The sequence below is a fragment of the Phaethon aethereus genome (assembly GCF_964289735.1).
Source record: "Phaethon aethereus genome assembly, chromosome: 9".
Lineage (NCBI taxonomy): Eukaryota > Metazoa > Chordata > Aves > Phaethontiformes > Phaethontidae > Phaethon > Phaethon aethereus.
This window is the reverse complement of record NC_138585.1, coordinates 343,068-369,394: the sequence shown is the minus strand read 5'-3', so window position 1 is coordinate 369,394 and position 26,327 is coordinate 343,068. Positions and strand designations below refer to the sequence as shown.

The 26,327-nt window shown below is 39.9% G+C and overlaps 1 protein-coding gene across 2 annotated transcripts in view; it reads right to left on the bottom strand.

Moving 5' to 3' along the window:
- The window catches only part of FARP2 (FERM, ARH/RhoGEF and pleckstrin domain protein 2), a gene marked incomplete at both ends in the record, with an annotated part of 74,749 nt that overhangs the window by 36,392 nt on the left and 12,030 nt on the right, over nt 1-26,327 (bottom strand). For both annotated transcript variants that reach the window (XM_082003762.1, XM_082003763.1), the window contains 7 exons: nt 1,051-1,146; nt 2,518-2,665; nt 10,068-10,182; nt 12,448-12,545; nt 14,463-14,541; nt 18,804-18,846; nt 20,232-20,336. In XM_082003762.1, the coding sequence (XP_081859888.1) occupies nt 1,051-1,146; nt 2,518-2,665; nt 10,068-10,182; nt 12,448-12,545; nt 14,463-14,541; nt 18,804-18,846; nt 20,232-20,336 (684 nt within the window). The remainder of the gene's footprint in view (nt 1-1,050; nt 1,147-2,517; nt 2,666-10,067; nt 10,183-12,447; nt 12,546-14,462; nt 14,542-18,803; nt 18,847-20,231; nt 20,337-26,327) is intronic.

Here is a 26,327-nt window from a genome sequence, read left to right as displayed (position 1 = left end):
TTTAAAATACTTTTTCCTTAGTTCTGATGCTTGTCTTACTTCCTGAGATTTAGACGAGTCTGGAGAATACTGCGTATGTCGGAGTACAGTTATCACATGGAATTTCTGAGGGTGTCTGTGAGACACCTTACTACACATGCAGACAGTGTGTCCTGCTTCAGGTTTCCTTGACACATGTAACTATGTAATGTCCAAACTTTTCCCCTCCCCTTCATTTTAATACGACCCTACATTGAACATAATCTAGTCATCCAGTGTGGAGGCAACGACAACTTGGATGACATCTGCTATCAAAACCGTCTACTGTAAACCAGCAAAGCACGAAAGATGACACTTCTATACAGACATACAGAAAAGATAAGGCTGCAGCAAGAGTAATCGCACCGTCCTTAAAATTAGCCTCCAACAATATAATCTCAGCCACCTGTTCTTTCCTGAGGTGTATCAGGTTATTCTCATTTGAATCAAGGGACACTACCAGATTTTTCATTGGAGCAGTACATATGCAACAAGATCCTGGAAGAAGCAGTCTTATAAAGCAATCATGCTTGTATCAGCAGTGTACTACAGTGTTCTTTTAAGGAGCTACGGCCAAAAGTACTCCCAAACACACTTTTACCTAAACACCAGAGACTATTCTATACTATTTCAATGCTTAAGTTACCTTAGTTCATTTTGATGCTAATGGATCAGAGAGTTCATGACAGTGTTCATCTCCATTTATATCCAAGGAAAATATTAAATGTAACTTTTTTCAGAGTAAAAGTACTGAGACAGGATGCACCAAATACTTGGTTTTATTTTTTTTTCTATCTTACATTTACACATGTGTGAGCCTATGTCAAGGATAAGCTGAGGTTGACACACAAAACCTAAAAATCTAAGACAACAGACATGGGGTGAGAAAGGAAAGGTTTTTACTTCAATGATGAAGCCAAGCCTACCCCACTGAGTTGTTTTATAAAATTACAAACTCTAGAATTTTTCACAATAACATTAAGTACACATTTTTTTCAACACTGACTAGCCTACTAATACAGTAAAACTTACACAGACCTCTGGGTGAAGTTTAATAAGGAATCTTTTCCTCTTGAAGCTTAGTTTACGGACCTTTGACCAGTTGAAGGTATTGATTTTCGTATTACCCTGAATTAAAATGGTAACAGTTAAAAGTTGGCAAAAGTTTCAGAAGTAAGAGAAGCAAACAAAATTCTGTTGTGGCTATATAGGCATGTGCACGTGCAAACACACAACTCCCCCAACACATTCTGTTGGGTTTTTATTTCTGGTTACAATATTCCCTTAAACAATTTTATCTTTCAGTACAAGGATAGCTACAAGTGTGTGATGTCTGTCTGTCTGTGCAGACACTAGAAATGTGTATTAAAAAAATTAGAAAAAACTAGAAAACCGGATGAGAAAGGAACATTTCAACCCCATCAATATTCAGGGTACTTTATGGTACAAGCAAGATGAGGGTTTCCTTTTACGTAACACGCTTTCCTTTTCCTCTGGACAGAACTCTAGGCACATTCCTTCAAGCTGATTTTTCCAATTTTTCTAACTGGGCAGCACAACATACTGAGGAATACTCACCATGCGCGTGAGGAATCCTGCCAAGCTCTCTCGCTCACAAGCCTGCTTATTTGGCTAAAACCATGCTCTGCCTTTACCTTGCTGCCCTACGTCAGCCCTCCCCTCCCCGTACCACTGACTCCCAAAGCTTCGAGGAAGGACCCCGTCAGCACTCACAACCACAGCAATTCTCCTGTCACCCTCTGTAAGCAAAGGGAGACCAAAAACGGTACTTCAAGAGAAAGACCCAAATGAGCTTAAAGGATGGAAACCGCAGCCGCTGGGGAGGCCTGAGAGGAACTGCAGGACTGCAGTGGCTGATGCATCTCTGAAGAGAAGCTGCCCCGCAGTAACAAAAGAACAGGTAAGACACAAAATGAACAGAAAATGAGTGCCCAAATGGAAGTATTGTAGTACATCATCTGCCTGTGTTTTGAGGGAAAACAATATGATCACATTCATAAACAGAACTCTGATCATCGAGTTGCTTATTTAATATGACAAAAGGAGTAATTGTAATTGGTCCCATCACTTCAATGAAACAGCACTTCTATACACTAAGAGCAATGTTATCCCAGCAAAAATACACTGTGACATTAAAACAAGAGAACCTATACCAAAATTCCAGGATTACAGACCTGTTCCAGGGCTGTACCAAATGAATTGATGATTTTCTCTGAACATATAGGTAACTTTCAAACAGACAACAAAAACCCTTCTGCTTCGGTGTCAGTGTTGGTTTTGTAGGTTTTATGCTCTTCTTTCTGCACCAACAAGGGCAAACTGCACCAAACAGTATTTTGGGGCCTTAAATGACACTCCCTTGAGCGTAAATATGTGCTAAGTTTTAAAATCATCAGAGACACCTGAAGTTAAAATGAGAGCCAAGATGTGCTAATGGAAAGACAGACACATGTACCCGGTCTGCTCTTCCCACCTTACCTGGAATACCAGCACACCCATGTGTGAAACAGCTAGATTAATTTTGGTGCCCTCACGATCAGATGCGAGGTGAAATCTGATGCCATACATCTCCAGTTTCCGCGCAATTTCAAGCACTTGAAAGTCCGATTCGGCAGGAGTTTGACCCCTGTAGTGAGGAAGAAAAATAAAGTTCTAAGAACAATCTGATTCTATAGCATTACCAACATGGTTAACACTGTTAAGACTTAAGTCTTAACTCTGGCACTAAATGAGAATTTTCTGTCTCATCTAGTTGGGCAGTTTCACTCCAAGTTAAGTATTACACTGAAACTTTTGAACTAGGAGCAACGTGCAACATCCGATGACTGACCTAAAATGCATCCCATAGACAGATGCACTGAAACAAACATCAGCTAGTTCGGAGCTTTTTCAGGTTAGAAACAATGAGGTTGAACAAATCAGAATTCAATCCACAATGCTCCTTCTTCTGCTTGCTTGTATACATATTAATATTAACCAGATAAGACGTGAGAGACAAAAGAGCTGCACAGCCAGCATGATAGAAGCAAATACCACAACAGAACGACCCATTTCAGGTAGGGTGTTGGGACCACGTCAGAATTATTACACCACTACTATCAGGTGCAACGCATTCCCCCAGGCTTTGGCTGTAGGATTTCCTCCTTGCCAAGAAATCCAGAGAAGTATTTTCAAAATCATTTTTGAAGTATCACCCGCTGTTGAAAGGACTTTGAAAAGAGGAGGAAGATGTACACACAGAGCACCCCCATTCTTGCAAAGTCCAAGCAAGCAATATAGGGATTATTACAGACTCTGGCACACACCAGACACAGATTCAGCCTCCATTTATTGCTCTGCAAGTTTGCTGAAGACAAACAACTGACATTTTCTTTTCCTGCATGACAAAATAGTCCTGTATCTTCTCTATGTTTTCTTTCCCCCCCCCATATTTCTCCACGAGGGGGAGTTTACTGGATGACAGTGCATTTTCCTGCCGGCTCTCAGGAACAGGAGGGGTGGCCATGGACCATGCATCCGGGCTGGTCAGCAGAGCCAGCGCGAGGAGAGCGCGCCCGCGGGGCGGGAGAGACCCAGTGCCTGCAACGCCGCTTGCCCAGGGCACAGAAGGCGGTGCAGAGCTCTCGTGCCATCAAGACAGGCGAGGGCCGAGACCCCAAAATCTGGAGCACCCCAAAATATATAATTTCACAAGCCTTGAAGTGATCTAGTAAAGCACTGGTACCTGACGAGACCTTTTTCCTACAAGTCAAAACTGTCTATATCGGTTTGGGGGTCTTGACGGGGGGTTTGGGTTATTCCAAGAACAAATAAATGCTGCTGCGGAAACGAAGGAGCTCTTGCTGCTGAACGTGTCCAACTGCGCTGCAAAGTAAAAAAGTCCTTATGACAAACACAAGCCCGTCGCCCGAGTAAGGTAGTCTCTGAGCTAAAAACATACTGCAAGGCAACACTACCGGCCACTTTTAGGCATAAATAGGGTCCAGGAGACCCTTCTCCTGTGCTAACACCACGGAAACACAAGCAGCACAGGACCGGCCGGGGCACTAGGTCCGGTGAGGCTGCTTCAGCCCCAGCTGTATAAAGTGACCCCTGCATCCCTACTGAAAATGATTAGAAATAATAGATATTACGATACTTCCAGCAAGCGCTGCACGAGGCACCTATGTTAGCGCATTGCATTGCTCCTGCAACGTGCAAGTTCGCTAGGATAAATGTAATGGTACAAGCAAGACACCGGGGATAAAAAGTTATCACTATTCTATTTACAACCAACTAGTGCTGAAAGCAGATTTGATTCCTGCACACATAAAGACAAATTTTAAAAATCCTGTTTTCCAAGAAATGGCCTCCTTCCACAAATCTGTATTTAATTTCATTAAAACAGATGATAAACTATTTGCAGCATGATCTATTTTCATGTACTATGTAGTGCCAACCACAACAACGGTACTAAATAAATTCTCCTGCTACCCTGACTTGCCTTTCTAGGCATGCTCCTTAAAAATACCTCCTTCTACTTACCTATAGTCATGTTTTAGATGAAACAACTTTTTTGCTCCATATAGATTTCTTTTAAATATAAATTGAGAATATTAAAGTGAGTGATTATTACATTTAAATTTATCAGAAACAGGGATGACAACAACACATTAACTGCTTGTAGGAACTGTCTCTAAAATTCAGAGTGCAATTAGGAAACTTATTTAGCATGCTAACATTTTAAAAATGGAAGTTGTTAGAAGAAGCAATGCTTCTTTGACTCTTACTAAAATGCTCCTTAGACTAAAACACACACGTACACAAAAATGCACTAAGAAAGTAAGCCTGAATGCACATATATTTGACGATAGGATTTCAACAGTTTTCTATTGCCTTACTCATTCTGGAAGGAAAAAAACCTAAAACACTACAAAAGGAAATCCAAATTTTTTTTTTGCCAACTGGAGAAAGTAGGGATTCAGTGAAATTCCTAACTTTACAAGTACAGTCCATAATTCCAACCTTACCCAAACATCAGTATTGTATGGCTGTGTATGTATAACGTGACTGTAAAGAACAAACACAAGAGGAACAAAAATCTGATTTCAAATGGAAAAAGGCATGCCAAACTACATAAAGAGTCTTGTAGTTGCACTTCTACCAGTGTTACCACCACATGTACTAGTTATGTCTAAGAGCTTAAATTCGTAACGCAGATTTCTCTTCCCCACACTGAAATGAGTAATGTTGAAAGAATTATTTTTATAGCCGCTTTGAGTTTATGCTTTACTAGCATTTCTTCCATTGATTCCCTTAGTGTGTCAAAATAGCTGAAGTACCATGGTTCCCATTTTAAACACATACAAGACAAAAAAGGTAGATCATAAATATTCATTTTGGCCACAGCTTCCTGAGTTACACTCTAAGAGCACTGTGTGTAACTCCCACCCACACTAATTCCTGCTATAATTCTTCTGAATAAAGTGACTTTAAGCATGAAAGTGGTGCTTTGTCTTTTAAAGGGGATGCTGAGGATGCTGAGGTTGTCAGAGGTTGGGAAGGGGGGTTGGAAGGGAAGGGAAACAAAAATTAGGATAAAATGGCAACTAAAAAATTGAGCTATATAGTACTAAAAACTCTTCATAAATAGTCCAGTATAAATGATTCAGAACCACTGACAGTTATTTTATGTTCCATTGGATGTGCATGATCCAAAGCACAGCGCATCTCAGAAAGAATAAAAAACATTAAAATTTAAGAGTGTTCTCATGCACACAACCTGCCTGTAGCTACCAAAGAAGGAAGAGCCTTGAATGGGGAAAGCCGGGAGCGATGCCGGGCAGCTCACGCTGCACCACTGACGGTTACAAATGAGAAGCAGTTTCAGAGTAATTACTCTCCGATGTTTGCTGCAGACTAAGCTGCACAGACCAGCCTGAAAACAATCCAGTCTAATTTTGTTCATCCATTAAGCAGATAAATCTACTTAGTCTTCCCCAGGTCAATGGACAACAAACTATCTATTACAAGTCTTTTCCAGCAAAAGCTGCTGTCAGTGCAATAGGTTTTAATGTAAAGGTTCCTTACATACATCCATCTAGACAATCATTGGTAGTTTTACAATATTCACGTGGCGATCGATTCAAAATAAATGCTGTTAAATGTTAGGTGATTTACGGAGCATTTAAAACCAGTGATTAATATAGAATTTTAAAGATGAAGTATCAAAATGTCGCATGTATAGAAATTGTTTAGACTATGTAGCAACCTCAAGTTATAGTTTTTCTAATTTACAAACAATTTAAGGAATTTAAATCACGGACAATTTGGCTAACAAGTTCTCAAAGGACCTGAGGCATAACAGTAAATATAAATATAAATCTAACAAATCTTCTATTTCTTTCCTGATTTATGTATGTACACACAAACAAAAAAACCACAGCCATCTGAATGCAAGCAAATTATGTTATGTTTAATTCTGGACTACACTCACCCCACAGTAAGTATTCTACTCACGCTACTTGCAGGAAGGCAGTAAACGTTGCATTTTGAGTGTTTGGGGTGCCAGGATTTAACTACACCAACCAACAATATAACATCTTCAAAATATAAGCTTTTTTTAAAAATAAACTATAAAAATAAGTAAAGCTAATTCAGGCTCTCGCTGAAGCAACTAAGTAATGTGCTATACCAAAAATATAACTCATCCTTTTTACTGTTACTACATTTGCAAAGCTACGTATAAAAGCCATACCTCTATATTTGTGAAAGTAAAAGAAAGTATTTGTAAAAGTGAAAGAAAAAAATTAAAGGATATTTAATAGAAAATAAGCTTTCGATTCCCATCTTTCTGAATGCAACATTCTCAATATATTTGATACAGAATGGACTGGAATCAGAGATTCTCTTTTATTCAGCTTTACGTCTTCTACCACTTCTAATAGCTACGGTGAAGCAATTAAAAAAAAAATATAAATCAAACCACAACTTTCTAATGTGAAGACACTCCATAGCATCATCCAAAGAGACTGAGCACCCTCTGTGAAGGCATATGCATCTTCCTGCTCCCCCAGCTCACGCATGGCGCCGAAAGGCATCCTGCTGCAATTCCAGCCCGGGAAAGCCAAATCAGTGCTCCCAGCTTGATATGACACAGAAACCCCCTGTAAACTGGTGTATAAGTAAGTGCATTCAAGGCAAAGCGAGGGCTGCAAAGAAGGAAAACTGAGGCAGAAAGAAGATGGTGCAGCAGCGATCTGGAGATGAGCCATCCTGCCAGAAATGCATTTCTTTTCCTGGAGGCTCTGTTTATAGGAGAAGTCTCTGTCAAAAACAATCATCAGTGGAAGAAAATACCAGTCTGCTAAAGGTAAGTGGGGGAATAGTAAGGTCAACTGAAGGGAAAAAAAAAAAGAAAATAAAATGCAAAAATAAAAATACAATGCACAAGAGAAGCATTTTGTCCATTTAACCGCACTGCGCATTGCCAGGGAGGAGGCAATGGCCCAAGCTCCATGATCTTGCTTGCTCCTTCTAACAGAAACGAGAAAAAATGTGTCTAAACTGAGAAAACATGGGACCTTCACAACTCCTACTAAAAATGGAAAAGGGTGACCAATACTCCCTGGGTAAGGGAAGAGAGAAGAGACGTGTAAGGAAGTCACAGCTATTTTTAGGATTGCAGTGCTTCCAAAATTACATCTCCCTAACAAAAATTTTTCCAAAGGCGCATGGGATTTAAAACACGCGTTCCAAGGTAGTCGGGTATCACTAACCTTCATTTGTAACCTTTTCTAACTACACACCTCAGCTTTTAATCTTAACCGTGGTTTGAATGTACGCTTCTAAAACACTGGTTTAAAGTAAGAATTGCAAACTTTTTAATAATATGGCTGTATTAGATGCAATTCTCATTAATGAAAAGTACACTTATGAAGCAAGGAATCTTTTCCTGTTAACCTTCCTCTGGCTTCTTCCTGACCAGCAAAACTGCAAACTTTCCTTACTGTAAAGAATGATTAGAAGTAACTTGTTTGAAAAAAAGCTCAAACCTAATTAATAAAATTACCAGTCTCCAACTCACTCAGAAGACAGTCACGACCCTTCCATCAAGAAAAGTAAACCAAGAAAATTCCCCACAAGCAGAAGCAACTAAATTGGATCCAGGCATGTGATGAACAAAGGCCTGTTCTGTGCATAGTCTGGATGTACTTATGCCAGAACTACAAAATCACACATTTCGTCTCAAATTGGAAAGCCATCCGCCTATACTGCATGATGTCATCAAACCCTTTCATGAAGCCATTTGTAGCTTTAGACTCCACAGCATCTTGCAGCAGTAAGTTTCACAATGTCATTACAAGTTGTACAAAAATTATGTTCCTCCCTTTCTTTTAATTTGCTTTGATGTTACTGCCTAATTGTTTCAGCACTTTTCTTTCGACATGAGAAAAAATAATGAAATATTTCTGTGCAGTTAATCGTTTCCCTCTCTCAGCTACCTTCTCCCAAGGTGAAGAATCCTAACATACATTTTAATTTACTTCAAAATTACTGCAAATTACTTCAAAATAACATTTAGTTCGTTCCTTCATCATTTCCACATGCACCTCAAAGGTTCAAAAGCAGAAAAAAAAGTAACAGAGAACTGATTTCATCAAGAATCGACAAAGCTGAAATTCCATCAGTACCAATAATTTCAGTACAACTGAAAATGAGTGATCATAAAAAGCAAATAGTTAATTATTGAAATTCTCAGGAAATTATTTTCTAATAATATAGGATGCGTCTTAGCCTTAAACACAGATGCTGTCCTGAAAAACCTCCTTGTTCTGTCTTAAAGGAAATCAGTCAGCAATAATCCCAGAGTTTACCCACCCAGAGCAAACGGAGAATTAAAATTTCTAATATGGTATTTGGGTTATAACGTATAACCATGCACAATGAACTGTGGTGTGGATATTCACAACTAAAAAAGGCACTTCAAATTGCTAAATCCTAATAGGCAAGGTCTCAAAAATTACAGAAAAGAATGGGTGAAACCAAACCTCCATCACCTTTTTATCAAACACCCTCTCTTCATTTAACCTGTCGACTCTGAGAATTGCACAAGCAAGCTTAGGACCTTTATGGCAGGTAAGAGTCTGAAATTTCTCAGCAATATTAACTCTGTGTGCTTAAAAGCCTAGAAGAACAAAGCTGTGGCAAATATAGATCATGCAACTCAAACCCTTATCTTCCGAGTAGTATTTTGGTCGCAACAGAGCCTCCCTGTAGGTTGACTTCTCTTTCATGAGCACCGTGTCGACTGTTTGCTCCAAATATTCTTACTTATCAAAATATTTTACACTAAACACATCAAGTAGACCTTTGCATTTTAAGACCAGCCGGATTAGACCGTAAAGCACATGACCTACTGTATATCAAATGCACACGATGGGAGAAGTGGGCATTTCAAATAATAAAGCATCAATTTCTGCCATTCCTGACTGTGTATTTGAATTAATTTTTTATTTGTGGCAAATAGTTTCTTTGTCCCTAATAAACTTTACTTATTTCAAAAATACTCCAGCTGTAAGATAAAGTATTGCATAAATTCTGGTGAAAGTTATTCCTCCCCCACTCCATTCTTCTCCATCTTCTTTACGCTTAATGAGTACAGAATGAGTACAATGCAATTGATTTCTAATAATTTTTTACACAAAAGCAAGACCTATTGCATTTGACAGCAAGCTGAACTTAAGTTTTGTAAACTGGAAATTCTGAAGACCGATTTTGTCTAAAGCCATTATTACAAGCTCATGACAGCTTTATTTGGTACGTTATTAAAGGTACACTGAAAAATCACTTGAGACAAACTACTGCCCAACAATGCTGTCCTAACTATGTAACAAATGCTCCATCCAACTTTTCTTTTTAGATGTAAATGGTGTTTAACTCATACAATTTCAACATCATGCTATTGTGCAGCGTGCTCAACCTCCACCAAGCGAGTCCATGTGCTCCCCAGGAGTATACATTAGGGGTATACATTAATCCTCACTTACACATGCTTCCTGTGGAACTCCAGAATCTTTCCTTCAATTCTTTCCTGGTTTGGCAAATACTGGTTTGTTTTAAGGTGTTCTCGATCCTCTGATTCATCAAAATCCCCTATTTCAGCTATTACAGAAAACAAAACAACGTTAGAATAAGAAGAAACAATGGACAAGGAACAATGACAGAAAATACTTGGTAAGGAATTAGAGATACCCCAAGATTCAGAATGTATTCTCCTTTAAGTGCTTCAAATTTGTGCATTACGCTTTGTATCCAGCCTCATTTTACCAAACATTCACATATAACCCAAGCAGACTTCCTGGGGATTATAGCAGTATTTTATCATCGTTTGGAAAATTTAGATGTCTTTATGGTCAAAGATGTGAGACTTGCAGAAGACCTGTGAGGTGGCCTAAACGTTTCTTCCTTGCAGATAATACATATACAGTATATATTATACAGATATAATATACAGATATACACACTGTGAAATGTTTATGACTTTGTGAAATAGTTATGGACAAACCTACTTGGGAAGAGGGCAAATTAGATTTTAGGAATTGTCCAAAAATAAATATATAGCAAAAACATAAAGCAGTTATGTGACTATAAATCCCCACAGTGCCCACATCATGAGTTTCAGTCTCCCCTTCACATATTCACACCTTTCAGAAACGACACTGTGGATTTAGGAAGAGATTTACAGAAGAAAAAAACATGAATCAAAATTGTGGAACAGCTTCCATCTGATAGGACCAGAAGTCTTTGGCTTGGAAAAGTATGAGGCAGGCAGAACATATGTAATGTAATTACATGTAAGAAAGTACATGTAATTACAAATTACACATGTAATTTTTATATGCATATAAAAGTTGAATAAATACATTTTTAAGAGGGTTTTTTCTGATAATGAAATATGAAGTTACAGTATTAGATTAAAATACAAATGTTTTAAAAAGACAAAAGGATATAAGTTATCCCACAAACCTCCCAAAAACTAAGCTGTGAAGCTCATTTTCATGGAAGGATGCCAAAAATATAGGCAAATTCAAAAGTTAGCCAAATGCATGGAAGCAAAGCTCATCAAGGGCATCTAACAAAGAGATGCAGAGTTAGTCTTTGACATAGAAAGGCCACATGCAAAGATTACTGGATGGATGCAGCAAAGGAAGTATCACCATATGCTTGCTGAGGGCTTCCCATACCATCTGCTATCAACTACCATCAGAGAAAGGGGAGTGGATTAAGTGAACTATTAATCTCATCCAAGGCAGCTGTTCTTAAAAAGAACACAGCAATATTCTGTTTAAAATCAAGACAGCATACGAAATAACAAGGAAAAAAAAATTTGAGAGACACTGTTGTAAAATAATTTATGTTAAAAATGATCATATTCTATCTCACTTCTAATTTTCTAGTAGGGTTGAAGCAAGCTAAGCAAGGCCAGATGCTGAGATTTGCTCACCAGCTCCACACTGCGCTGTGGAGTGCAGAACTTATGCTGGAAAATCGTGAGTAAATTTTAATTGTGTCACTCACTGATGGCACACATACAAGATAGATCTGCTCTGCTAATAAAATCACCACAACTAATATTATTATAATTGTATTATTATATTACAATGTGGAATTATATAACTAATGCCTATTTAGCAGTGTACATGTGAAGAGGTATCATTTAACAGCTCTTGTTTCAAGCCAACAAGGAGGCACATAAACATTTCTGCAGCTCAGGTTCCAGGTTTGTAAACGCTGTATCATTTGGCTGCTGCTCCAACTGATCTGTTGTCTGACCCCATTCAAGTTTTTCAACCTGCTCATCTTAAATGCCACATTTTTAGGTCTTTAGGTGCTTACAGACTGAGCGAGCGGCCACACGGAGAGCTTCCGAATCAATTGCCTCCCATTTCCATTTGCGCTCCCAGCAAGGAGGAAAGCTGCCGACAACCCTACTGTTGAACTTGTTCTGGCACGTTTCTAGTTTTATTTCAGCCCAGTCTCTATACACTTATGTCCCCCCCAGCCACAGGGAAATTGAGAAACAAAGCCAAGGAAGCACAGAGGTAGACGGGAGCAGCTGCCTGGAAGACGAGGAGTGCTAGTGACCCGGTTTGCAGAGCCAGGGAAAACAGACAACACGCAAGGGGTTTGGATCCGTACAGTCTCCACGAAGCCAAAGTTATCTCGTACATGAGCACCAGCTGTTCCTCGCCGCAGGTGGCCCCGAGGGTAACCCCAGTGTTCAAAATCAACAGGTTTGCTGCATGTACAGAAGGAAACACCGCGAGACAGAAAATGCTTGCAGGTACCAAAAGCTCCTGTACGCTGCTTAACTCGGGGGTTAGCAACGGCAACATCACCCGATGTCACCAGAGCTGAGATACTCACATTGCAGAAGGTGAGAGACCAGAAGAGCAGCCGTATTGTCGCTGCAGGTCAGTCGCTCCTCTGCCAAGTCTCTCTTGATTTGCAACGCAAACAGGTACCTGAGAGAGAGTTACAAGTACCGGAGTTACAAGTACCACCTTGACACGCGAAAGAACGATAAAACGACTGAGCAGTATTTTATAAAACCAGCACCTCTTAATTCTTCCTCTCTCCAAAAACAAGATAAGACAGATGCCTTGCTGCCAAGGATGGTCAAATCAAACCAAACAGCCCATGACTAACCCAGTGCATTTTATCAGCATAAATGAACACGCAGGAACAAGGAAGCAGAAGGAAAACCATGCTTTTAACAAGTTTGATCTGTGAAGTAACACAGCAGCTATAATTTTTAGCTGGAAAAGAAACTTAATGAACACTTCAAGTGATTTTATCTATTAGAAAAAAGATGGGAGAACATCACTGACTAATATCTTGTTAGGAAAAATAATGAGCATTTCTGCTAGCACTCAATTAATTTACTCAGCAGTTGTATTTTCCAGGATTATAATGTTAACAGCCTACAAAAACAGCAAGAAGTTAAAATTCCTTTTCTTATATTGCTGTGCTCATTTAACTAAAGTATTTCCCAAATCAGTTGTTAAAGAGGAATAGATTTCTGTTTAGAAGTTTTTTATAAGTAATAAGCTGCCTGCAAAACATACAAGGATAGAAGAAAAACACGTCAGCCTTGAAAGTGCGCTGACAAGGACCGACTTAGAAACCTAAACCAATTTTAATATTTTTTAATGAATGTAATGCTGGTAAGTCTTTTGTGCCTTCCTTTTTACTTGAAAGAAGGTGCAATAAGAACTCCAGTAAATAGGCAACAACTCATTACTATAAACCTTTGAACTGACAGACTGATCAATATTCTTTACTGAATTACACCCTGGAAGAGAACAGTAATTTTTTTTCTGAAGGAGAATTAATTTTAAAACATTATGTATCACATTCTTGAGGCAAAAAGATAATAAAAGGTATACGTTTTGAATGTGTTTTTTTTTAAAGTACTGTAAGTATGTGTTAAAGACTTCTATAAAGTATGCTCTGTTTTCTGCATATCTGACTGAGCTATCTTGTTTTTTTCAATACACTCACAGTGAAGTATACATATCATTAACAACATTATGAAAAACCTAGATGCTCTAAGCACAGACCAAAAATCCACAATATATACTCCGTAACTAGACAAAAATACAGTTCCTGCTCCAAAAAGCTGTATTCCTAATGAAATTCCTACACGGAACAGCAAGTAACATAAGAAAATTGGGAGCAAAGGAAATATTTAGATAGTATTTATCATTACAAGAGACAATCGCTTCGCACCACAGCTGTTATCATGCTGGTTTGCTCTAAAATAAGTCTGAAGGATAATGAGGAGCTTCTGCAGATTTATAAAACAAATTCCAATTAAAAGTAGTAAAACTTGAAAAAGCACTAAATGAGCTCCTGAAACACTAAAATCCTGGGTAATGTCCTTGTTAGAGGCACAGAGTTCAAACCACGTTCCCAGGTGCTAGGAAGTGGACAGGTCTGCTTAATTTAGCAACAATCAGTGACTGGGAAAAGTGAGTCATGATGAGCACTGGTGAAAAACATGAACAGTAAAGCATGTTTGCTAGATGTAGAATACTTAAAAGTGTGGACTTCAGAAGTTTAAGTGAGAAATCGTTTATTAAAATATATACTGATTATTTTATTATAAATGTATTTCCTCTATACCCCCTCATTTTTGACACTATGATGTTTAGCAAGCCCTAACCTGCACTGTCTTCTGTTTTGAAAAATATTTTTTCTGATAACATTCATCTGCTAACACGTGTCTACTCCAACTGTTGACACTAACAAAAAGTGCTCTTTTGCTCACCTTCAATGTAAGTTTTGTTCCCAAAGAACAGAAGCAATGTCCTCCTACTCTTACCTTCTTATTATTTCAGTAGGTAATGCAAATCAAATTCTTCAAAAAAATACTTTACCTAGTATATTCTTCTTGCAACTGCCCCGGGTCTGGAGGGAAAAACTTTACAGCTAGACGAAGCATTGTAGTCTTTGGTCCTATAAGAAAAGTTAGTCATTTCACAAAAATCTCTTGTTCTTCATAAGCACGTGCGTATTATGTTTTCCAACATGCAGAGAAGTAGAACGCACACAAAGTCTAGCCAGCTTTCAGCTTGCCAGTTAACTCTAGCGGGCCTATGGGGTATAGACCATCCATGTCAACGGCAGATAGTTCCTCTGAAAACTATCTATACTACCTCCAAGGCAAGTCTGAAGTCTGAATGCTGTAAAAATTGTTTCAAGCAACAGGAAAGCTATAAAACCCCAAAGCAGCTACTTGACTGCAGACAAAGGCATCACAGATGACCCAGTGAGAGGTTCCCAGCAGGGGAGGAGGGCAGAGACACATTCCACAGGCTCTCCCAAGCAGCCGCCACCAGCCAGAGCTGTCCGTGAACTGAACCCACGAGTCCAGCCGGACCCAGCTGCTCCCCACGGAGATAAAAGTGTGTTTGCAGTCTGGTCCCAGGATGCCCATTAATAGCATTTCTTCCCATTTTTACCACTGTTCATGTCAATCTCAACAACAGGGAGAAAACTAATTTAATGTTTAAATCGAAACAGCATCCTCAGTAACTCTTCGGAATAGTCCATAATGCTCTGTGTAACACTTTACAACAAGAAAACCCAACTGTGACTGGACCATGTGAACAGTTTCAGCCTCACAACTCAGCCTCCGTAACCGGCTGACTCGATGCCCACGATCCTGTCTCACCTGTACTTTTGGAGGAATATTACAGGATAACACAATCGCTTACCGTACCATGACTGAGCACCATCACTCTGCTGCTGTTTTTCCTGTCTTAACGCAGAGAAGGCTGAATATTTTGCAGGCAGGCAGAGCACTAGCCAACCTTTGCTTACAGAAGCCTACTGAGCATCCATCTCGCATCTGCAGGCATCCCCCAGACAAGAGGAGCGCCGCTCATCCACCGCAGCCCCACGGTCCACCAACAGCATCTCCGCTCAACTGTGACAGTCAGCGAGGACTGTCTGCCTTGAGCATGTGGAGCCGGAGGAAGGCAGGACAAACCAAGGAAAGACAGACCTCCTCTGAAAGGCAGAGGAAGACCTGGCAAGGGACAACCTGCAACCGCTCTTCCTGCTAGACTCCTCTCCACGTATTTCATGACCCAACTGAACCTCAAAGCCAGCTCTCCATACACGTGACCTCCAGAGATGCCTTCCAGCCCCATCCACCCAGGACTCTGTGTGCTGCTGCCATTTCAAAGCAAGCTCAGACAAATTAAAAAAAAAATTTAAAATTTGTTTAAGCATGTTGGTTAAGCACAAGCCAGCCTGCTTTAATTTATTTTAAGCACCAAGATCTCTTAAAGCTTGACAAAGTCCAGTTTAACCCCATCAGCCCCAAGGTACACTGATTTCTTCTCCCTGGAATGCCCGATTCCCATAGACCAAGCATTCCTCCGCTCGCTCACTCACCCTCTCGTTTGCTAGGGACGGAATTACAAACTTTACTTTCCGCCAAGTAGCTGGGAGAACTAACTCTCAGACTACCACAGCTGTCAGAAGAGCAGCTCCCAGCCTCCGATCACAGAATTACCAAAGCTTTGGTGAACCAAAAAAACCTAAAATCCTCATCCTAATTACAGTGTAATATTTAGAAATTAAAGGAAGCTGGAAATAGCACCCTATAACGATACACAAAGCTCACATTTCGCAGGGACTAAAGCCATACTAAGGATTTTGTAGTTCTTGAGACGCCCAAAGTGAGGAAAACGAAACATTACATCAAATTTCTGAAAATACTCCGAGTCTTTGGAAGACCTTCGCAAGGGGAAGAGAGACCTGCATGTTATTCATGCCAATCAACTGGAAAGTATTGCTGCAGGAGCAATTTTGGCAGTGTTCTGAGCATCACTTACATTAATTGACAATAAATATTAAAAATTAAAACCATGATGCTGCGTATTTGCTTCTGTAGCACAACTGGTCCTCTTTTTACTTTTTTTAATCTCACCTTTCCTCTATGAATAAGTCCCATTCTGATTAGAAAAAGAAACACTGGTCAGTCTTAAGCAAGATGCAGAATTTATTGTAAGAAGACAAATCTGAGAAAAAACAACAACAAAAAAACCTCAGGAAACCATGCGGGTACGGTGAACACAGCACTATATAAAACTGGCAACACCTCAGAGAAGGTACCCAAATGCCAACCTGATGTTGTGCGCCTGTTAGGAAGTCAAAAATTTGGATGTAAACTCTTTGCCTTCTGGAGTGGTTCGGTAGTAAAACCAACGGCATTCATTTGAAATTAATAAAAAATAAAATCCTTATCATACAACACAATGTTCCATATATCTCAGAAGAGGTCATTAGCCGAGACCAATTTGAAGTACATGTTAATAACCTAGATCTTTTATTTTTAGAGAGCATGTCAGAACTGCACGCCTACAATTATACAGCAATCGCCATCAACACAAACTAGCAGGTTTGAACTGTATTACCTTAAAGCCCACGATCACTTCTAACACTCCCCTACTGCTGGACTATGTTACAAAGTTAACTCCAAAATCATTACATTCTAAAAAAACCCAAATCCACAAAACAAAAAAACCCAATCCCCAAAAAACAATAGAAAAGAACCTCAATTAAACTTCTTTAAGTGAGACTATAAGAAAAGATCATCCACCCATGCCACGTTCAGGCATTTCTTAACAGCATGAGTACGTTCACCAAATCTCATTCTTACAGAATTTTGCTTTCCCTCGGGAAACACCCAGCAGCCGCACGCAGAGCTGGGGCACGCAGAAGAGAGCAGGCTGCCTTTCGTGTCCGTCGCGGCCAGGCTAGCCCGCCTGCACTCAGTGCCACCCGCTGCCATAGATTTTAGCACATCCCATGGTTTACACCATTTAAACCAATATATGCATCATCAGGGAATACATGTCCATCAGCCCACAGTCTAAGGTCCAGTTTCCCCAATTTATATGCTATAGAAGAGGATACAGGAGGAGTAACCAAGCAGCATCACAGAGCTATGGTCCACCAAATCTTTTGACTAAGACACAGTTCCTTTCAGCCAGGAGCACTGGAAAAACAAAACAAGGCTAACTGCATGGAGTATATAAAACAATGGCACTCCAACAACTGGGGGGGGGGGTGGTGGTGGTACACAGCGGGGTGGTGGTGTAAAATAGGGAGTGAAAGATTGTATACCCTTCTAAGGAAGCCTTCTTTTGTAGCTGGTTTGGCTCTTCTGCTTAAAAAACAATGTCGACAAAAGTTAAAACCATGACCTTAAAGTTAAAAGAATCTAGCTAGAATTAGTGATTTCTTATTTTTGGGCAATCAGTTTTAGGTGGAAGAGTAAGTAAAAACTACCTCCCAGTTCTAATTTTGAACACTTTTCAATTAAGATTTTGAAAGGAGTAGGAATCCACCACACACCCCTGATCTTGTTCTTCCACAAAGCCTTTACAATCAGAATCAGAAAATAAGCTAACAGCTTAACCCTGTTCTAAGGGGGAAAAAAAGTTTGATCTAATCTTTCAACATCAAAAGAACTAGCGTGCTGTATCCTTCAATTATTTTTAGCCTTTAGAGTGCATCTCACATTACTTTTTTGAGTAGCATAAAGTAAAGATAGCATCGCTATTGCAATATCCATCTGGCCAAAGAGCAGAAACAAATTTCACAACCGAAGCAAAGAGGACTCTGAAGCTGCAGCCACCCACCAGGTGGGAGATCCCTACCTCTGTTCTCTCAGCAAAGCTGCTCCTCAGCACATCGGAGACAGTTCTTGAGAATGAGATGGGAATACCCACCCCCCTGAAATTCCCTGTGTGTCAGCAAGCTCCGAGTGCAGCTTTTTGCAGCCTTCGGAAAGGTGTACCAGCTCTTAGAAAGGATGTGATGACTGCAGATGCTACCTCCTCCCATGCAACGGGTGCAATAAGACAGAATGTTCCTTTTCCTTTCCATTGTAAGACAACACAGCTTACAAAAGCTCACAAACAGCAAATGTCATGTTTCACTTCAACGTGACACCAGCTGACCCAATCTATGTGGATATTTATCACAGGTATTTAATCATACTTTCAGTAATTTTCCATTCCACCCACCTCATATTACGTATTAAAAACATCAGGTTTGCATGCCCAGACAGGAACCACTATCACCCCTACCAAGTACAATTTTCAGGGAAGCATAACCAGTAAATCAAGTAGTAATTGTGAAAGCAACCCACATAAAGCAGATGCAAATTAAGGAAAACTTCCTTTTTTAAAACTACTTACTCCGTACTTGTTTAATAACAGGTTTCAAAGGTTCCAGCCAAATCTGAAATTAAAGAAAAAAAAATTACAAACTGAGATTCATATTTGAATTCAATATGAAATCATCAAAAGTAAATTACTGCTTTATTTGAATTTACGGGTATGCATTTCTTCCTCACTGCAGTAATGCAATAGTTCCTTTGCTTTAAAAAAAAAAAAAAAAAAGTACTTGTCTATCTGAACTGACATCTATCATGTATCAATAGAAAAAACACTCATCCGTGCTTACAGCTCATCTGGACAGAAGAAGAGTCAAGTCAGCAAAAGCACACCACTGCTGCTGGGAAGACAGAAATCACGCCAAAACACACGACTGTAGACAAGAGCCAGGCTACAGAATTGCAGAAGGTCTGGAGAACATACAAGGTGCAACTTTTTTCCCCCTCCATGCTCTGTCCATCTCTCTTACCTACCTACCTACTTAGTTTCCCACAATTTTTTAAAATGTGCTTTTCAAAGAGAAAAGAAAGACTATTGATGTTCTAGTAAAAAGAGTACCCATAAAACTAATGCAGACTAAGTATTCTGGATTCTGAGCCTTTTTTTTTACCCGTCCAAACAAAAGATGGTAACAAGACAATTATCTCTTGCCTAGTTACTTCTGTGTCTGAGAGAGAATTCTAAGAACATTATTAGATGCAGAAACACTTTGGATGCTTTGCAGAAGAAACAGAAACTAAACAAGCTTTGCTGTATCTCCTTGGCTCAAGAGCAGCGTGTATTAGTGCTATTAGCTTTCTCTATGTTCTCAGTCACACTTTCTGCGTGTGAGTCCTAAAACTAGAAAAAGTAATAGAAAAAAATAATGAAGAAACAGTTTTGGGAACATTTTCTAGTTTAGAAGCCACATTGTCCTCTTTGCAAGGTACAGGATAAGCAATTAAGACGCTTACAGTGTCAGTATTTATCTAGATCAAAGACTTAAAAAGCTTGCAGGTCTATATATCTGCTGAGGTTTATATTTATTAGAAAGAGGTTCATAATGATTCTTCAGAAAATTAATTGAAGACTGAATTAACTGAAGATTAATATAAACACTACCAAAATTACACATGTAATATGATTTTATAAGTGCTCCACAGACTACACTTTGAGTTGATGTCCCCCATTTCAGAGGGAAGAAGGATTTTATTTATGTCCCTGAATGTGGGAACATCAGCAACTGTTTAACCACTTTATACATTTTTTGAGATTTAACAAGAAGTAGAATCTGATCCCTCCCCTCTGCTTTATTAGTTTGTTGTTGTTCTGGTAAGCAAAGCAGATTTACAAGAATCAAAGAGATAATCCTACAGAAGACTCCAGCAGACTCTGAAACTTTTGATACTCAAGAAACCGCATTCACCCAACCTTTTTATTATACTGAATTCATCAGGGAAGTGTACATACCCAAGATGACTGGATGTTCTGGAACTCAATCCCAAAGTAATCCGATTCAATCAAATTCAGATGCTTGTAAACTTCTGTCAATAATGTTTGGCCGTAGTATTTTGACTAAGTAAAACAAACAAACAAAAAAAGCAGTGAGATGAAGATGAATAAGTTCACAGCAAATTAAGAAAAAACTCATAGCATCTTTAGAAACCGTAGAAAAAAATCTCAAAGATTTTTCACATTATTTTTGTCACTGTAACACACAAACATCCAATATACAAGCACAGGTCCATACAAGCAAGTTTCAGAGAACCAGAGGAACTCAAGCTGGAAGGGGCCACTGGAGGTCATCTACGTCCAACCCCTGCTCAAAGCAGGGTCAGCTGTGAGACCAGACTAGATCAGCTGCAAACTATTTGCAGCTCCTTCAGTAAACCAGCACCCTTTGTTTGTGTCGCTGGGCGGTGTGGCTCTCCCCCACCTGCAGCGGACCCAAGCAGGGACGGCCAAACCCCTGCTCGCACGCACACCCCCTCGCTTGTGCCAACGGCGGGGACCGCACGGCCGCACGTGACTCTCACACCACCAAGACCGGGAAACATTACGCTGATGCGCTAGGCGGGTCCAAGACAGCCGAGGAAGGCTGGCGCAGGGCGGTGGGCACCCAACCAGAATTCACCCCAGCCTAGGAAGCCCCAGCCGGCCCCGCAGGAAAGCACGAGCTGCGCAAGCAGGACTTCACGGGGCCAAGCTGGCCGCTGCCAGGGATCACGCCGACCGCGCAGAGGCTGCTCATCGCAGCACGTGCACGCAGGCCTTTGACGACAGAACTAGAACTTGTCTTCTGTGAAGGAACGTCTTTGAAAAACCCTAACTTTTTTCTTACACCAGTGTTCAAGAAAACCCAAGGTGATAGTATTTATTCTGTTATTTAAGAAATAAACAGGAAGGTTATAGTTCCCTGCCAAAGAAACCTGTAGGAAGCAAAACACCATCCTCTCGCACCATGCTTTTCTGTGTAAAGTCATTTGCAACGAACCCCTCCCTCAAGAAACCCACTCACTAACGCTTTCCACAGTCAAGTGAGGTGCAAAGCCACAAAACAAACAAATATCGACAGAAAGCAGCTATGGCACTACGGGGGAAAACGGGAAGCCTTCACCGCACACCCAAAACAACTACGCTTGGGTCTGCTTATTAAAAAACACGAGCTTGCTCTCAGCATCTATTATTGTATGACTGTAGCAGTCACCACAGAAAAACAGCATTTATGAACCTGTACATCGATCCATCCGGATCACACAGAAAAGAATCCAAAGGGCTTTTGCATCCCTCGGTACCTGTTCCAGCAACGCACAAAAGCTAGCAGGACGGCGAGTGTAGGCTGCAGAAGCAGGTAGCTTGGCCACTGACATCAATGTTCTTCCTTGGACCATGGAAGTAAACCTGCAACTGCGGCAACAGGGTCTGGCGTCGCTCTGGTCGGCCAGGTTATCCAGCAGGACACACCTCAGGCATTCATGCCACCGAGGTCTCGTTTATTTGGAGAAGTCAAAGTGCCAAAGACTCTACAACCTTCCCATCAAAGCTTGCACACAGTTCTGTAATTGACTTTTTAAACTCGGAATGGTATTGGGTATTATAATAAACTAGCAATAGAATTAGAATAATTTATTAAAATGTGCAAATGAAAATAACAGAAATGGGCCACTTTACTTTTTGAAACTCTCTTTATTTTAACGTAAAAAAAGATGGTGAAAGTTGGGGAAATTGTTTCACACTACTGAGATGCATAAAAATTCAAGAGTCATTGCTTCTTACAGGAAAAAGACAGTAACAGTCAGTGTTTTTAGAACTGTGAAATTTAGCTAAATGCCTCTGTACCACTTACAAACAAACAAACAAAACAATAAAACTTCAGTAAGAAAAAGTATGACAGCTCTGCAGCACTGCAAATCTGAAATGGCTTGGGTAGTCACACTGGCATGAACAGAGCTGACTGAATCCAACGCTATAACCAAGAAGGAAAGCACCGAAACAGAAGGACAGAGAATAATTCGAGATTGCCTCGTCCTTGGTTTCACGAGTCATGGTTACCGATAAGGGCAACCCTGGGTGTGATGTGATGCACAGGTCAGGTGAATTCACCTGGCACAAACACCATCCATCCAGAAAGTTTATTGGTGTCTTGCTGGATCAGGCCAGCATGCCGGAACCCCCAAACAGAACTGCGAGTCAGAAGAAATGATCCAATTCGTCATCACTTCAGTGTATACAGAGATGCCTTGTTGGGAGGTGACACAGACAATGCAGGATGGTAAGGAGGAGCGCTCTCTTTTTCTGGACAAGTTTTGTGAAGTCTAAAATGGCATTTTCTTCGTAAGAACACAGCTGAATATTTTTAGCCAAAATCTGTGCTTGCAGAAGACTGTGGGTATGGGTTTTGGTTTTTAAGTGATGATGAAATAAGGCATGATACAGGTAATGGTAAACCACATCTTCAATAAATAACGTTCTTGCTTTTCTGTCTACAGGCGTGTTTCTCAGGCATGTTACAGACTGCTTACCACAGGACCCACATGCTCCTGGAGAAATGCATTTTGAAAATTAAACTTTTAACTTTCAAATGAAACACACTTCTTGCTTTGCACTTGTGAATAAACCTTAAAATAGTAACAGAAGAAAACATCCCTAAATATAGTCGGACCCCCCCTCTTTTTTTTTTTAAAGTACAGATACACATGCATTTATTATTATTGTATGCTTACTGCTCACAGGTACCACGGATTTGAGAAAGGAATGCTTTTTAGCCAGCGATATTTGTGGGGATGCAGTGATACCCTGACCAACCTCATATACTTCCATCTGCAGAAGATGGGCCACGCCAGCCTGCCTTTTCACGGATGGATCTATTAACCTCTTGAAGCCACTGACCAGGAGATGTCCTGTGACCCCAAGCCTCCAATTTCTCATTTGTGAAATAAGCAGTAATTCTGGTTCCAACCACCTCCTGTTTGAATCAATAAACTTGGACTAACTTGTGAAAGATGTAAGATGGTAACAGTTAGTTTTACAGTTTTACAGTCAAACTGTGTGCTGCGCTGCTAAAGAAAACTGTCCTGTCCACGGCTGGTTATATACAGCTGTTAAAATTATCCCCATCAGACCATAATACACAGGTCTCTCCCATGCACGGCATTTAGATGGAGTTACATCTCTCTGATTCCATCAAGCTCCGTGCCCCATGAGCGTCCTTCATTCCTCCCAAAAGGGAGTCTGTATGGCATACATACCCTGGCACCTCTCTCCTTCCGCTGCTGAGCCTGTGGTCCCTTCAAAAGAAACTGGAGATGAAGAAATTAAGATGGTTGGAGCTGGGAGCACTTTGCAACTGGTTTAATTATAACAGGTGCCATCTAAATGTTAAAAGTGTAAAATTATTTTGACTGGGCTATCATTTACAATGACGAGTTAAGAAAAACCTCATTCTAAGCTGAATATCATTTCATAGTACTTCCTTCAAAGTATAAAGCAACAATAACACATCTTAAAAGAACAGTATTAATTTTATATTATTTTTAAATAAAAATGAGTTACAAAAGCTTGAGACAGAACACAGTATTTTATTATTATGTCTCAAATGCTGTGGGAAAACTCTTGTTAGAGCTATTTAGTTTGTCAAATTGTTTGCTATTTTTATAACCATCCTTTCCAAAAAGCTTCTTTAACATATTCAAGTTGACAAAAATGAAAGTTATATAGCGGGTAGCTCCATGTCATTGTTTAATCTGCATAAAAGCAGCACAAAGCAAAAATCTTTTAAGTAATTACTTAATTACTGTAATTTTGACGTCAGGGCAAGAAGCTGCATGAATGCATTTCAGAAAGGTCCCGTTTTCAATACGAATTCACAACACAGCATACTTTTCATTCCAAACTTCTCAATTACTCTTTATATTCTGCCAAGACGACGGCTACTGATATTACTGAATTATTCCACAAAAAAAGAAGAAAAAAAAAAAAAGAGGAAAAAAATAGGCAGCTAACAAAAGCTTTCCTAGTGACCCAGCTCTAACTGTACTGCAGACTATTTTAACACGTCATGAGAAGACCGTTCAGTACAATAGATTTTTTTTTCCCAAATCCATTTGTATATTCTGATGAAGCTTGAGAAGATCTCTCAGCTGTGCAGGCAGGGCACCCTGACAGGCAGCGACGCTACGGAGGGCCCTGCGCTGGCGAAAGGCCTGGGTGGCAATCCCCTGCCCGCGGGCAGGAGCAACGCCTTCAGACCTCGCTCCGCGCTGAGCCAGCGCCAGGCAGGGGCAGAGATGAATAGGAACAAACACGTTAAGCTGAAGTTTCTTGGCCGAAAGAGGTGTCTGTATTTTTTACTCAGTCAGAAAAGTAAATGGATTCGATGGTAGCAATTTTTAGGACAGAGGAGTAAAATGTAAATTTTAAAAAAGTCACAACAGCGGTTATTTTTGTTTTATCATCCCAACTGCAACTTCCATTTTCTCAAATAGCTTCTATCACTACCTACACAGCAGGTCCTCCCTTTGCCATAACGTTTTAGCTTAGGAAAACAGAAAAACAAACGAGGAACACATAGACTATGATTTTCAGTAGACCATAGTTCAGTATTATCAAAACCAATTCTTACTCAGTAACTCCCAAACATGTCTTCCAGAACATCTTAACTTTCTGCTTCCACGTATTTTAACTTAAAAACCAAAAAACCACAGTATTTTCATAATGAGTAGTATTCTCATATTCCAAAATGGACAAACTGCCCTTGCTCAACCTTTCCAAAAACGAAATCCACTTTTGACAGCAGTTAGCCCAAAAGCCAAGAGCTTGGAAAAAAACAGAGTTATAGAGCAGAGGTACAGAATGGAAACTCTTGTGCAGCCAGAGCAGGAGGAGCCACTGGCCCCCAACTTCAGCAAACACCATCGCACCTTGGATTTTGTGTTACAGAAATCTGTGACTGTTGGGAGACCAAATCCTCCAGTAAACAGTGTATCTGCATGGGAGGAAGAAGTTTATATTTGACATCATCACTGACAAGTGGCCAACACAGAGCGCCCTGTGAGTGGCCAACAAGAAGCGCAGGCATGAAAAGTAAACTGGACTGATTTAAATAAAGACCCCTTCACCATTCATGGATTTTTTTTTTTTTTTCTTTTCTTTTTGTCTTCAGTGGTCTTCCTAATGAAAAAGTGATTTCTCATCTTTGGGCAAATTAAAAAAAAAATGGCAAACAGCCACTAAACGTAATAGTTACACCAGACTTGTTATTTCCTTTCTTAACCAGAAATACACAAACATTTCAGTGAGTTTATAGCTCTGTTTATCTACAGCGCTTTTGTAATCTCTTAGATCTCTGTCCAAATGCAACGTGATACATAAAAAATGCCTTCAGAACTCTCTATTAATAAGTATCATTAATGCTACCTATAAACAAAAACTGCATTTATGAATACGGGGTGTACATTTAAACCACATTTATTAGAAAGAAGGAAATAATATCAGATGGCAAGGAATACCATTCATTAATTTTCTGTTTTCATGGCTAAAACAAGACAACCTTACAGCTCCGTATCTAGTTTTTAATACGCAGACTGGAAAAGAAAGAAATAACTGTTTTCTTTTTCAGTGCATCATTAGTTTCTTCAATTTTGATTGGAACAAGTAACTCAAATGAAAACGGTCCCTGCCTCCCTACGAAAATGGGTACCTGGTAACAACAGCTGTATCAAACTCTGGTTTCACATGCTTAGCCAAGTACTGCTTAAATATTATTTCATTTTGATTATCTGAACATTTAACAGTAACTTTCAGCTTCAATTATTTCAATTTTTCTTTTAATACTTTGTGAAGAAAGCTGTACTTTAAACACATATATTTGTTTTCTTCACTTATATACTGATGGGTCCCAACTACAGGTTATTTCACTAAGACAATACCAAAAGGAGTCTGCAGCACATTTAACAACTTCTAGAGCATCAGATGCACCGCCGGTGATGTCAGGGGATTCGACTCTCTCGTACAAGGTCCTCCCCACTGCTTCACACCCGAGCAGTCCCTACCTGCCACTACTGAAGG